The following is a 13,202-nucleotide window of genomic DNA, read 5'->3' on the forward strand; positions in this document are numbered from 1 at the left end:
TTCATGGCTTTCATGAGTCAGTGCGCCCTTCTTCGGAAACCAAACATGAAAGCTCATCCCCTGCCACAAATTTTGTCAGTAGGCAGCAACCTCTTAGGTTAGCCTGAATTAACCCTGATCAGGTCAGACAGACAGAGGGAAATCACCCTGTCCATTTGCCCTGTTTTGTTTTCAGGTCACCGACATTTTAAAAAAGAAAGAAATGACAGACTCCTAGTTGATCCACACCCAACAAGAGAAGGGGAGGGTGGTAGTGCCTCCTTTGCACCTATGCCTGGAAGTGATCTGGGTTTCCAAAGCCACCTTCCCAGATAAATAGGATTTTCTGCATTAGAGTATGCTTTTCCCCCACAGCCCTTTCACACCCTTTTTCTTTCTTTCCCTCTTATCTCTCTTTCTGCCTCCCTGTCCCTCCCTCTCTCTTTCTGTCTCTCTCTTTCTCCTCCCTTTTTGGGTAGCCACAGCCCCCTTGAGCTGAGTCAGTCCTTCGTCTCTGCCACAGCACTGCAGCACTCTGGCAGGAAAGGAAAGCCAGCCTCCCTGCCTCTCCGCCTCTCTCCGCATCTCCACCCGCAGCATCCTCCTCTCCTCATCTCACACCATCATGGCGAGCACTGTATCAGGTAAAATTTGCCAGTTCTTCTTTTTTTTTTATTGTATGGTATGGGTGAATCCTGCCCAAATGAACTCTGCTTGCTTGAAACAGTGAACATTATTTGCCATCTTCTGCAAACGTCCTTTTGTCTTTGTCGTGGGGTGGAGGGGATAATGATAGGGAGATTTTGCTTTGAGAACCGTGTTTGACAAGTCGGCCTATCGGATGATCTGTTCTGTGTTTTATATGGTTAAAAAAACAAAACAAAAACCCAACACCTGGGAAATGGGGAGGATCTCTGATTTATTTGTGTAAACCCCCCCCCCCCCCCAGATTCTGTGACCTTGAACCAGCAGTGGCAGGAAATGAGGATGTTGGAAAGAACAAAATGGAATGTATATAGATTTTTAAAAAAAAGAAATGTATGAATCTGGGTTTGCAGAATCAGGGCAGAGTGGGAAGGTGCTAGAGAGGGAGTGGTCCACCCATGGCGATGAAGGAAACCCAGGACCTGCAGGGGTGGTGTGACACCGCTGCACAGCTGCACCCTGTTGCCCACCCAGGGTGATGGGCCTGTCTGGGGGTGGAGGAGGCACAGCTGTTCTCCCAGTGCAGCTGGTGGGGGGGGGCATTTGCCTCCATCTGCACCACACCCGCTTCCTAGGGCGGGTACCTAACCTTGAATTTTGCTGCAATATTTTTTTATTATTATGGGTAGAGTGGACAAGCAGTAGACAGGACTTGGCAAGGAATGAGTAGGTCAGATATTTTAAAATAGAAAGGGGAGGGCTTCGAAAGCACCTTAAAGACCCCGCTCCTCAATAGGCAACTAAGACCCCCCCCCATTTTTTTTGTACATTAAGGAACAGTTGCATTGGGTTATTGCATTTTCTGTTGTGAGGGGCTGTTGGGGAATGGGTAGCCGTCAGGGCTGAGGGAGGCTAATGGGGATGGGGGGTGAGACAGGAAGGCATTTGCCTCTCTCAGAGCAGCTCCCACCCTGGCATGCTCCCCCACCCCTGGGATGATGCCTGCAGTCCCTTGTTTCTGCTTCTGTTCTTTAGAGATCCAGTGTGGGGTATGTGCAGAGGTGGCATCCAGGGAGGCTGCAAAACCAGCTTTGCATGGCATTAGAAATCTGCAAGAATCCTCTCTTTTTTCTTTTTGGTAGATGCTTGGTTTGTGCTAGGAAATCCATGTTTAGTGTATTTGAATAAAGGAGGGGGAGAGCAAAGGCAGGGCTGGGAGGGCTGTGGTCCCACCCACCTTTCGCTCCATGGTGGCTCCGTTTCAACTGCAACAGCAGAGTTGCCTGAGACGACTCTGCTGGGAAGGAGTTAGGAGGGAGGGGGTCACGTCTGGGTACCAGGTGCCCTCCCCATATGGTACTCTGGAACAATATGGTACTTCCGTCCCTCTCCGCTCTCCCCTCTCCCCTCTCCCCCACCCCTTTCCCCTCAAACAATAAATTTCAATTTGCTGACAATGAGACAGGGCTTTTAAAGCTGAGTGGTTTGCTTTGCAGAGCAATTTCCAGTTTCCCCCCTCCCCTTGGATTAGATCTGGCACAATGTCCGTGTATGGAATTCCAGGGAGACAGGACTGCCAATAAGAGCCTGGAAGGTTTTTCTGAGTTTGGGTTGTTGTTTTTTTAATGCGGAAGACAAAGAGCAAATCCGGGACATCTCCGTCTGAGGCAGCGCCCTCTCCTTGAATGCAGGCATGCCAACCACAGAACTGGGAAGAAGGAATTTCTCGGGGCACAGGCAAACATGTTCCTCCCCTTTCCTTTTATTTGCCATTCCCACACCCCACAGTTCATAAAGGCAGAATACCTTTGGAGAAAGAGTACGCTGGGTATCCATACTGATACCCAAGTGGGTACCTCCCAAGGTTTTCGTTGGTCTGTTAGAGTAAACAAACCCCAAAAGAAGCAGGTTCTCCACCTTTGCTTGTTTCCCTTGCCTTCCCTGGCATCTCCCAGTGACTTGAATATTAGCATTTCCACTAAGTGATAGCACATGCTCAGTGCAGATTCAGCTGCAGTGGGAGCCGTGCCTTGCCAAAGGATGCCTGTCAGGCAGCAGTCTTGCATGTTGCCTTTCTGTGAGACCCACAACTGGGTTCCCCCTTCTTGAATATTTTCTCCGACATGGACTGCATAGTGCTATTTAAAAACGATGCATACAACTGTGGTGCAGGCAGGCCCCTTTCATGGAATAAATTGCTCTGACCTTTCTTGGAGGGTTATGAATTGGTGCAATATCTAGAAAGCCCCTGGGGACTGTTCTTATGTGGTGGATTTGTGCTTCTCAGGTAGCAGCTGGCCCGCCCATCGTGTTGGCTGTATGTCTGGACTCATGGAGTTGTTTTAGTCAGAGTTAGATCCTTGGTCTGTCAAGGTCACTGTTATCTCCTCAGACTGGCAGTCTCTGGTAAAGGTCTTTCACATCACCTGATCCTTCCAACTGGAGATGCCAGGGATTGAACCTGGAACCTTCTGCATGCCAAGCAAATAATCCACCACTGATCCACTGCCCCTCCATTAGGCAGCTGCCAGTAAACTCTGTCATGGGTAGAACAGTCATCTGGATGAAGTACCCAGCAGGAGTGTGCGTGCCAAACGGGTGCCTAAGGAGATGGAGAAAGAATGTGTGGTGATGGATGACAGCAGGAGAAGGGGAAATATGGCCCCCTCAGCTGTAGAAGAAAACCTCCTTGGCTGCCCCGTCTTACGTAGAACAGGATGCTCAGAGTCAGAACCCAATTCTGGAAACAAACGGACCCTTGTTAGGTGCAGTAAGAAAACCATGTTGAGAAGGGGACAAACATCAAAAGGCTGCAGTATGTGTGGATTTGCAAGATGTTGTTTTACCCCATTTTATCCCATTGGTTCTGGTCCGTCCCTTCGGGGCAAGAGTTATTCTCTTTTGCCTCAGAGAGAGAGCAGAACCAATGGGATGAAATGTAATCAAAAGAAATTCTGTCTCAACATCTGGAAGACGTTCCTGACAGAGCGGTTTCTCAGTGAAACAGGCTTCCTCGGGAGGTGGTGGGTTCTCCATTTTTGGAAAATTTTAAACAGAGGCTGGATAGCCATATGATGGAGAGGCTGATTCTGTGAAGGTTCAAGGGGGTGGCAGGTGACAGTGGATGAGCCAGGGGGTTGTGAGTGTCCTGCACAGTGCAGGGGGTTGGACTAGATGACCCAGGAGGTCCCTTCCAACTCTATGATTCTGTGATTCTACCCTTGAAAGGTTGTTATGGTCTTCAACTAGGATAACAACATAAGAGAAATATTGGATCAGGCCAATGGCCCATCCACTCTGACACTTTGTCCCACCGTGCCATCAGGAGGTCCACCAGCATAGTCTTCACTGGCAGTCTTCAAGCAAAGGTTGGATACACACTTTTCTTGGATGCTTTAGGATGCTTTGGGCTGATCCTGCACTGAGCAGGGGGTTGGACTAGATGGCCTGTATGGCCCCTTCCAACTCTACGATTCTATGATTCTATGACATGGCCCCACAGGCACCAAGAATGCTGAAGAATGCTGAGCATCTCTGCCTCAGATATCACTGAACCCCAGGAACCAAGAATACTAAGGATCAATGTCCCAGCAGAACCTAAGAAAAGCCATGTTGAATCAGGCCCATCCATTCCACCACTCTGTGTCACACGGCCAAAATTCAGGTGCCATCAGAAAGTCCACCAGCAGAGCCAGAACTCCAGAAGCCCTCTCACTCTTGCCACCGAAGAACCAAGAAGACAGAGCAACTGATGGATCTCTCCCATAGAGTTATCATGTTGTATAGTTTATCATGCCTGATCTCTATGGTAAAATAAAAGGAGTATGTCCTTTATAGTTGGGGAAAGCTTAGTTAAACCCCCATTAATTCTCCCCAGCCTCTTTTTCTGTTAGCCCCCTCCTTTCCCTAGGAATATTTTTATTATCAGAGAAAGAAGTGGTCCTTATCTGTGCCTATAGCTCACTCCGTGTAATGAATTAATAAATGTAATGAAAAGAGACACTTGCCTTAGTTGGACAACCAGCTTGGTGTACTGGTTTAGAATGTCAGACTAAGATCTGGGAGATCTAAATCCCTGCTTTCCCATGGAAACTTCCCAGTCAGACATTCTTGGCCTACCCTTCCTAGAGCCCGGAAGCAAGTTCAGGGGAAGACCTGGACCTCTATTCCCTGGTGGTGACCCTCCAGAGGAACTGGTTGGTCCTTGTGTGAGACGATGCTGGGCTGGGTGGACTACTGGTCCAGGAGGGCTCTTCTTATCTTCTTAGAATGGCCTTGACCTCCATGTTCTGTTGTTGGCCCTTGAGAGGAACTGCTGTGTGAGACAGGATGTTGAACTAGGTGGACCATTGGTCTGATCCATTAGGGCTCTTTTGATGTTCTTATGAAGGCCATGGCCTCTATTGCCCTGTGGCTGGCCCTGCAGAGGAACTGGTTGACCACTGTGTGGGACAGGATGCTGGACTAGATGGACTGCTGCTTTTATACAGCAAGACTCTTCTGATATTCTTATGTTCTTACTTCATAGAATTGTTGTTTGAGTAAAATTGAAGATAAATGGATATAAGCCATCTTGGGTTAGGTTTGTGAACCTCCGGATGTGACTGAAGATCTCCTGAGATTACACCTGATCTCCAGGGGACAGTTCGGTTCCCCTGGAGAAAATGGCTGCTTTGGAAGGTATCATTATACCCCACTGATATCTCTCCCTTTCCTAAACCCTCCTCCTCAGGCTCCATGACTCTAATTGCCAAGTATTTGCTCACCCAGAGCAGGCAATCCTACTTCCGGTCTCCCACTGGAGAAGAAAGCTAGGGGGAAACGAATAAATACTCAAAAGCATAGGGCATCTTGAACGGCATATTCATAATTTTAAACAGATTCAGTTGGGTAGGTGTTAGAGATGCCAGCCTCCAGGTGAGACCCCTGGAATTGTAGCTTTATATGCCAATAAAGGTCTTCTGATACTGAATTATAGCTCCTCTCCAGACTTAAAAGATCAGTTCCCCTGCAGAAGATAGCAGCTTTGGAGGGTGGGCTACATAGCATTATAGTCCACTGAGCTCCCTCTCTGCCGCAAATCCTGCTGGCTCTCCCCCAAAAGTCTCCAAGTATTTCCCTGTGCATGTATACATATTTATTGTAAGAAGTGTGTATGCATATGAAAGCTTACATCGTGGTTGGCTTTAGAGGGGCTGCAAGGCTTAAACGTTGTCCACATACAGTGCACAATGCCATGTCCCTCGCAAAAAACTAAAGAGATAACAGTAACCTGCAGATTCCTTGCCGACCTCCCCAGAATGCTCCAGCTTGTGTTTTGCAGACTCTGTTGCCATCAGAGATGGCCTGAGTGGTCATGGGGTGGCTCTGCCTGGCATGGCGCTTTTCCACATTGCTTGCACCCACTCTTTCTCTAAATGACCGGCTGTGTTTTTGCTCCACTCCCCACTGGCCTAGGGTTGCCAGCTTCGGGTTGGGAAAGGCCTGGAGACTTTGGGGGTGGAGCCAGGAATGGGTGAGATTTTGGGGCAGGGAGGAACCTCATTGGAATTATATGCTATGAAGTCCACCATCCAAAACAGCCATTTTCTCCTGGAAACTGTACTGTGGAATAAGTTTCCAGGCCCAGAGAAGTTTGGTAAAGTGTTCTGGGTTAGCCCAGAAGGTCTCCCTCCATATCTATACTATGGGAATAGCAGCAATGGTTGTGTGTCTAGTACCCCCTGGGAATACCTTCCCTTAGAGACCCTCCTGGCCCAGTGCTTCCCTGAATTACAACAGATCTCTAGGCCATGAATATCAGTTCCCCTGCTTTAGAGCAGGGGTAGTCAACCTGTGGTCCTCCAGATGTCCATGGACTACAATTCCCATGCTGGCAAGGGCTCATGGGAATTGTAATCCATGGACATCTGGAGGACCACAGGTTGACTACCCCTGCTTTAGATGGTGGCATTATCCCCTGATGGGGTCCTTCTGGTTCCCAAACTTCAACCTCCCCAGGTTCTCTTCCCAAATCCCCAGGATTTTCCCAACCTATTGCTGGTAAAAGACCTCCTTCCTTCAGGGTGCCAGTGAGTATAAAGGGTTGCCAGGTAAAGCGGGAGACTTCCAGGCAATCCAGCTCATTACCTGTGAGCACCTGAAGTATTGTCAAGAAGATGGGTAATGTGGGTGATAAGAGTTTTGCAAATCCAGGCGCATCCAATGACATCCTGTGTAAACAGGAAGTGACATTCATGTGTTGGTGCGATCCTGGTGTGCTCCTGCAAACCCTCCTCCCCCACCTTTAATAGGTGTGTGTGCGCTTCTGTGCCGTTAAGTCTCAGCTAACTCATGGCAACCCTGTAGGGTTTTTAAAGCAGGAGAAAAATAAAGGTGGTTTGCTATTGCCTGCTTCTGTGTAACAACCCTGGACTTAGTTGGTGGTCTCCCATCCAAATGCTAACTGAGATTGACCCTGCTGAACTTCTGAGATCTGACAAGAGTGAGCTAGCCTGGTTGATTTCAGGTACATGGATTTCAGGTACATGGGAGGGAGGTTCAGGGGCCCGGTGTGTGTTGCTGGTTCCGGTCGATCTCAACCAAATGCCTGGCGGAAGAGCTCCCTTTTGCAGGCCCTGACCGAGTGAAGGGCTTACTGGAGCATGGAAATTCAATTGATGTTGTTTACCTGGATTTCAGTAAGGCTTTTGACAAGGTTCCCCATGATGTTTTGATGGGTAAACTGAAGGACTATAGACTGGATTTTTGCATGGTTAGGTGAATAGGAAAATGGTTAGAAAACTGTACCCAAAGAGTAGTTGTCATTGGTATTTCATCAGGCGGGAGGGTGATGAGCAGTGGGGTGCAGCAGGACTGGGTAGTTGTTCCAGTGTTTTTCAACATTTTTATCAATGATCTGGATGAGGGGGTGGAGGGACTCCTCATTAAATTTTCAGACAATACCAAATTGGGAAGAGTAGCAAACACCCCAGAAGACAGAGAATTCACCAAGATCTGAACACACTGGAAAAATGGACAAATGAGAACAAGATGCAATTCAATAAGGAAAAGTGCAAAGTTCTATATCTGGATCACAATAATGAGAAATAGGCAATAGCATACTGGGGACCAAAGTCTATAAGGAAAGGCTGAAGGACTTGGGAATGTTCAGCCTGAAAAAGAGCTTGAGAGGAGGCATGATTGCTCTCTTTGTATGTGAAAGGTTGTGACTTAGAGGAGGGCAGGGAGCCGTTCCCGTTGGCAGCAGAGAATAGGACCCACAGTAGTGGTTTTAAACTGCAGGATATCAGGAAAAAATGTTCACAGAGTAGTTCAGCAGTGAAAATGGCTGCCTCAGGAGGTCGGGAGTTCCCCCTCACTGTCAGTCTTTAAGGAGCAATTGATCAATCCAGGTTGATCCTGGATTGAGCAGGGGGTAGGACTAAATGGACTGTATGGTCCCTTCCGATTCTATTATTCTGGACTAGATGGACTGTACAGTCCCTTCCAATTCTATTATTATTCTATTATTCCAATTCTATTATACTTTTGTCTGGAGATAGAGCAGTTGCCACTGCGGGAGTGGGTTAATAGTCGTTAATTTCCTGTGTTGTGCCAAAGGGGTTGGACTAGATTACTCTTCTCTTCCAACTGTGAAGTCCCCAGACTGTGATGAACATTCACCAGTGTGATACGTATTACTACGATTAGAACAGAACTATGTTGGAAGAGCAACCACTGACGAAGACAGACAGAAAGTGGGTTATTTAACCTAGGATCCCATTCTGGTTGACTCTTTATTTTGACTTTCATTAATAATACAGAGAAAACTACTACACAACATTGCTTTGTGCTTTCTTTTTTCCCTTCTGACTCAGCTCTTCCAGGCATAGAGAACAAGTGTATAAATAAATAGTTTAATTGCAGTGAAATCATTTCATTTAATTGTGCATTTTTATGTTGGTGCTCTTTAAGGCCTTTTTGATCTGTTGATGACCACACAGCACTGTGGTTTAACATTTTTTTGTGTTTTCTAAAGATTTACCCTGCTGGTTACTATGCTTTGGCATGTCTGTTGTTATTTAATGACCCTTCTTCGGTCTTATTGGGTTGAGCCAGCTTGGTGTAGTGGCAAGGACTATTGACACTCTTATATGATTAAGTTGGGTCATCATGTTAGTCAATCTGCAGTAGAAGAAAAGAGCAAAAGTTCAAGACTAACAAAAGCTGTGACAGGAGAGGATCTTTCCTGAGTAACTGAAACTATGAGCAGTGACTCTTGAAATCTCACGCCCTGACACAAATTTTGTTAGTCTTTAAGGTGCTCTTGGTCTCTTGCACTTAGGTATCTGAAGAAGTGAGCAGTGACTCTCAAAAGCTCCTCCCCTGCCACAGATTTTGTTAGTCTTTAAGGTTCCACTGGACTCTCTTGCTATTTTCTATTCTGATATGAAAAACATTTTATTGCTTTGGAAATCTAGTTGATTTCAGTGACATTTATTCCCTTTAACTGGAGATGCCAAAGACTGAAGCAAGCCCCCCTGCTACCATTCATGGCCTTTAATCTTCTCACTTTGGTTGCCAACTCACAGTGGGGATGTTCCTGGAGATTTAGGGGGAGGGGAGGAGGGGAGGGACCTTAGTGATCTAGAATGCCACAAAATCCACCCATCAAAGTAGGCCTTTTCTCCAGGGGAACTGATCTCTACTGTCTGGAGATCAGGTATAATTCCTGGCGATCTCCAGCCTCACCTGAAATTTAGAAAACCTATAACTTCCCAGTAGCTGTATTGTATAACTGTCATTCTCTGCAAGGGTAGAATTAATGGGTTATAGTTTGGCAATCCTGGTTGCCAAGACTGCAGTTAGTATGCACGAGGCCCTTAGCATATAGAAGCCGCCCACGCTACTCGTCTGAGGGTCTCTGGGGATTTTTTGGAAGGACAGATTGTCAGAAATGCACAGCTATTTCTGTAAAAGATTCATACAATTGTTACATTTCTGCTGTGAAGTTTAGCCCTGCCTTTGGACTGAGGAACCCAGGGCATGGGGTGAGGCATATGGCATTCCATATGGCATTCTTTGTTGGCACCATACCATTGCCAATGGGCAGAGGAGGATGCTAGGAAGAATGTGAGTTGAGAACAGTGTCCATCCCCTTTCTCCTTTACACTCCTCTTTGCATTCATGCTTTTTCAGTCCAAGATCCACTGTCTGTCCAACAGACTTCAGATCTTCCTGCATAGGGGAAAATAATGCTTGGCATCTTTTTCCACAGCAATGAGATTTAGAACAATACATCTGGGCCAGGAAAGAACATTGGGAAGAGTAAGATTCGTGGCAGCTTTAAGGGCCAAACTAGATGTTGCATTTCTCCCAGAGATGTCCCTGGCTCAGGTGGAGAGATGTGTTCATAAATTCTGCACTTCTCTGTGCAGTGGTGGTGGAAACTGCTGTTGAGTTGCAGTCAACTTAGGATGATTCTGTAGGGTTTTCAAAGCCAGAATTAAATATTGTCTGCCTCTGTGCGGCACCCCTGGATTTCCTTGGTGATCTCACATCCAAATATTGTCCAGGGCTGACTCTTTCCTTCTGAGATCTTACAAAATTGGCTAGCCTGGGTCATCCAGGTCAGGGCAGATGAATACATGATTTGCCATTCCATGCCTCTGTGTAGCAATCCTGGAATTTCTTGGTGGTCATCGCTTCAGGGAGTAACCAGGGCTGATCCTGCTTAGCTTCTGAGATCTGATGAGAACAGGCTAGCCTGGCCCATTTGGGTCAGTTAGACAGGCTGAAATTGGATAAGGACTGTGATACGCAGAGAGAAGGGGCTTAGACGTTTCCCTAACTGGAAATGATCCGGGGGGGGTACTATTTCCCCCTTAATGTAAACATGTGTATCTCACAAGTGTACATGCTGCTTCCAACAGGAAAAATACCTTCCCTCAGGTGGCTCAGGTCAGGAAAACAGAACTGGGTTGCCAACTCTGGGTTTGGAAATACCTGAAGATTGGAGGGTGGAGCCTGGGGAGGCCAGAGTTCAGGGAGGGCAGGACTTCAGCAGGGTACAATGCCATGCAGTCCATCTTCTAGAGCAGCCATTTTCTCCAAGAGTAGTAGGATAAATGTTTTAAATAAATAATTGATATGCAATGTATGCAGTCTGAAGGTCAGTTGTAATTCCAGGAGATCTCGATCCCTCACTGGAGGATGGTAATCCTAGGTGGGAGATACAAGAACATCAGAAGAGTCATGTTGGTTCAGGCCAGTGGTCCATGTAGTCCAGAATCCTGTCCCACACAGTGGCTAACAAGTTCCTCTGCAGGGCCAGCCACAGGGCATAGAGGCCTTCATAAGAACATCAGAAGAGCCCTAATGGATCAGACCAATGGACACTTAGTTCAGCATCCTGTCTCATACAGCAGTTCCTCTCAAGGGACAACAACAGAACAAGGAGGTCAAGGCCATTCTAAGAAGATAAGAAGAGCCCTGCTGGATCAGTGGTCCATCCAGCCCAGCATCCAGTCATGGCTAACCAGTTCCTTTGGAGGGTCAACACCAGGGAATAGAGGCCCAGGCCTTCCCCTGAACTTGCTTCCTGGCTGTAGGAAGGGTAGGCTGAGCATGTCTGACTGGTCCAAGGTCACCCAGGAAGTTTTCATGGTAGAGCAGGGATTGAGATCTCCCAGATCCTAGTCTGACACTCAAAAGCAGTACACCAAGCTGGCTGTCCAACCAGGGCTGCTCTAGGAAGGGTAGTCTGAGCATGTCTGACTGGTCCAAGGTCCAATGGTAACCCTAGGTGGGAGATCTAAGAACATCAGTAGAGCCCTGCTTGGTGAGACTTCCATCTAGTTCAGCATCCCATCTCACACAGTGGCCAACCAGTTTCTCTGGAGGGCCAACAACAGGACACAGAGGCCAAGGCCTTCATAAGCACATCAGAAGAGTCCTGCTGGGTCAGACCAATGGTCCCATCTAGTACAGCGTCCTTTCTCACACAGTGGCCAGACAGTTCCCCTTGAGGGCCAACACCAGGACACAGAGGCTGAGGCTTGTTGCAGAAGAATGTAAGAACAGGCTTGTGGGATCCAGTGGTCCATCTAGTACAGCATTCTATCTTGGCTCTTCTCCAATGCCATCACCTTTCAGCAAGTAGCCAGCTCCCCGCAGGATCAAACAATGCACCTTATGCTGCTTGCCTGGCTTCCTTAGATGATTAATTTGCAGTGATTTACCCATTGGTGGGTTCCACAGACTAAATCCATCAGCAGGCCAGAGCGAGCTCCTTAGTGAGCTTTGCTCTGTGGCATCCATCTGAATGAAAAGCAAACTGTCACCTTGCTTCCCCTTGAAATGACATTGATGGATTTCTTTCTGAGCAATGATTAAAACCTCTGTCCCATTATAGGCCCAGGATGGAACCTCTACAGTTCCAACTGGATTTCTCAATCACCAAGTCACATGCTCATTACCCCAACAAATTCCCTAAAGGGTCGCTTTTCATGTATTTACAATCTTACTACACTCTGGTCTTCCCAACACCAGTGTGCGTTAGTGATTTTTTGCTCAATAAATCTATAAGTGCTTCTAAAGTGTAGGTTTCTCGCTTTCGTTTATCCCCTGGGGTGATCAAATCATGGATAGCTGACTTTTTAATACCTGATAGCCCAAGAGAAGTCAGAGAGCTGCAGCATTATGCAGGGCAAAAAGAAATTTACTCACCTTCCTCCCCAATAGCAGACTGAATAGCCCAGCTTGGCTCAAGGTCAGCAGGGCTTGGAAGCTATGGAGGGTTGGCCACAGTATGTTCTTAGATAGGAGACCACTGAGGAAGACTGGGGTTGCCATGCAGAGGCAAAAAAAAAATAGCAAACCACTTCTGTTCTGTTCATCTTTCCTGCTCTGGATGGTCCAGGCTAGCCTGATCTCAACAGATTTTGGAAGCTAACCAGGGCCAGCTATGGTCAGTACTTGAATGGGAGACCATTGAAGAAGTCAGAAGAAGGCCATGGCAAACCACCTCTGTTCAGCCAATTGCAATTTATTTTATTTATTCAATTTTTAATCCACCAAGCGGGTAACAGCATATAGTCCCCACAATAAAAACCATTAAAATTATAAAATCAATTAAACCCACCCATAGTGGCGATAAATAAACCACCCCTGCTCCACAGGCTTTGATCGTGCCTCAGGAGACGCTCCTGGGGTTGGCTGATCATGTGGCTGCTTCAGAAGAAGAAGAGTTGGTTCTTATATGCCGCTTTTCCCTACCCGAAGGAGGCTCAAAGCGGCTTACAGTCACCTTCCCATTCCTCTCCCCACAACAGACACCCTGTGGGGTGGGTGAGGCTGAGAGAGCCCTGATATCACTGCCTGGTCAGAACAGTTTTATCAGTGCCGTGGCGAGCCCAAGGTCACCCAGCTGGTTGCATGTGGGGGAGTGCAGAATCGAACCCGGCATGCCAGATTAGAAGTCCACACTCCTAACCACTACACCAAACTGGCTCTCGAGGGGCCCATTTCCTATTGCCCTGGCCTCAACCAAAGACCTGGTGGAAGAGGCCCTGTGGAACTGGGACAGATCCATCAGG

General features: G+C 47.4%; 1 protein-coding gene across 1 annotated transcript in view; it reads left to right on the forward strand.

Annotated features, from left to right (window-relative positions):
• Positions 1-465: 465 nt before the first annotated feature.
• The window catches only part of STMN3 (stathmin 3), a 37,210-nt gene continuing 24,473 nt past the window's right edge, over positions 466-13,202 (forward strand). Inside the window, exon 1 of the mRNA XM_077335961.1 lies at positions 466-623. Coding sequence (XP_077192076.1) covers positions 605-623 — 19 coding nt within the window. The 5' untranslated portion in view covers positions 466-604. The remainder of the gene's footprint in view (positions 624-13,202) is intronic.

The sequence above is a fragment of the Paroedura picta genome, chromosome 4 (genome assembly GCF_049243985.1).
Source record: "Paroedura picta isolate Pp20150507F chromosome 4, Ppicta_v3.0, whole genome shotgun sequence".
NCBI lineage: Eukaryota > Metazoa > Chordata > Lepidosauria > Squamata > Gekkonidae > Paroedura > Paroedura picta.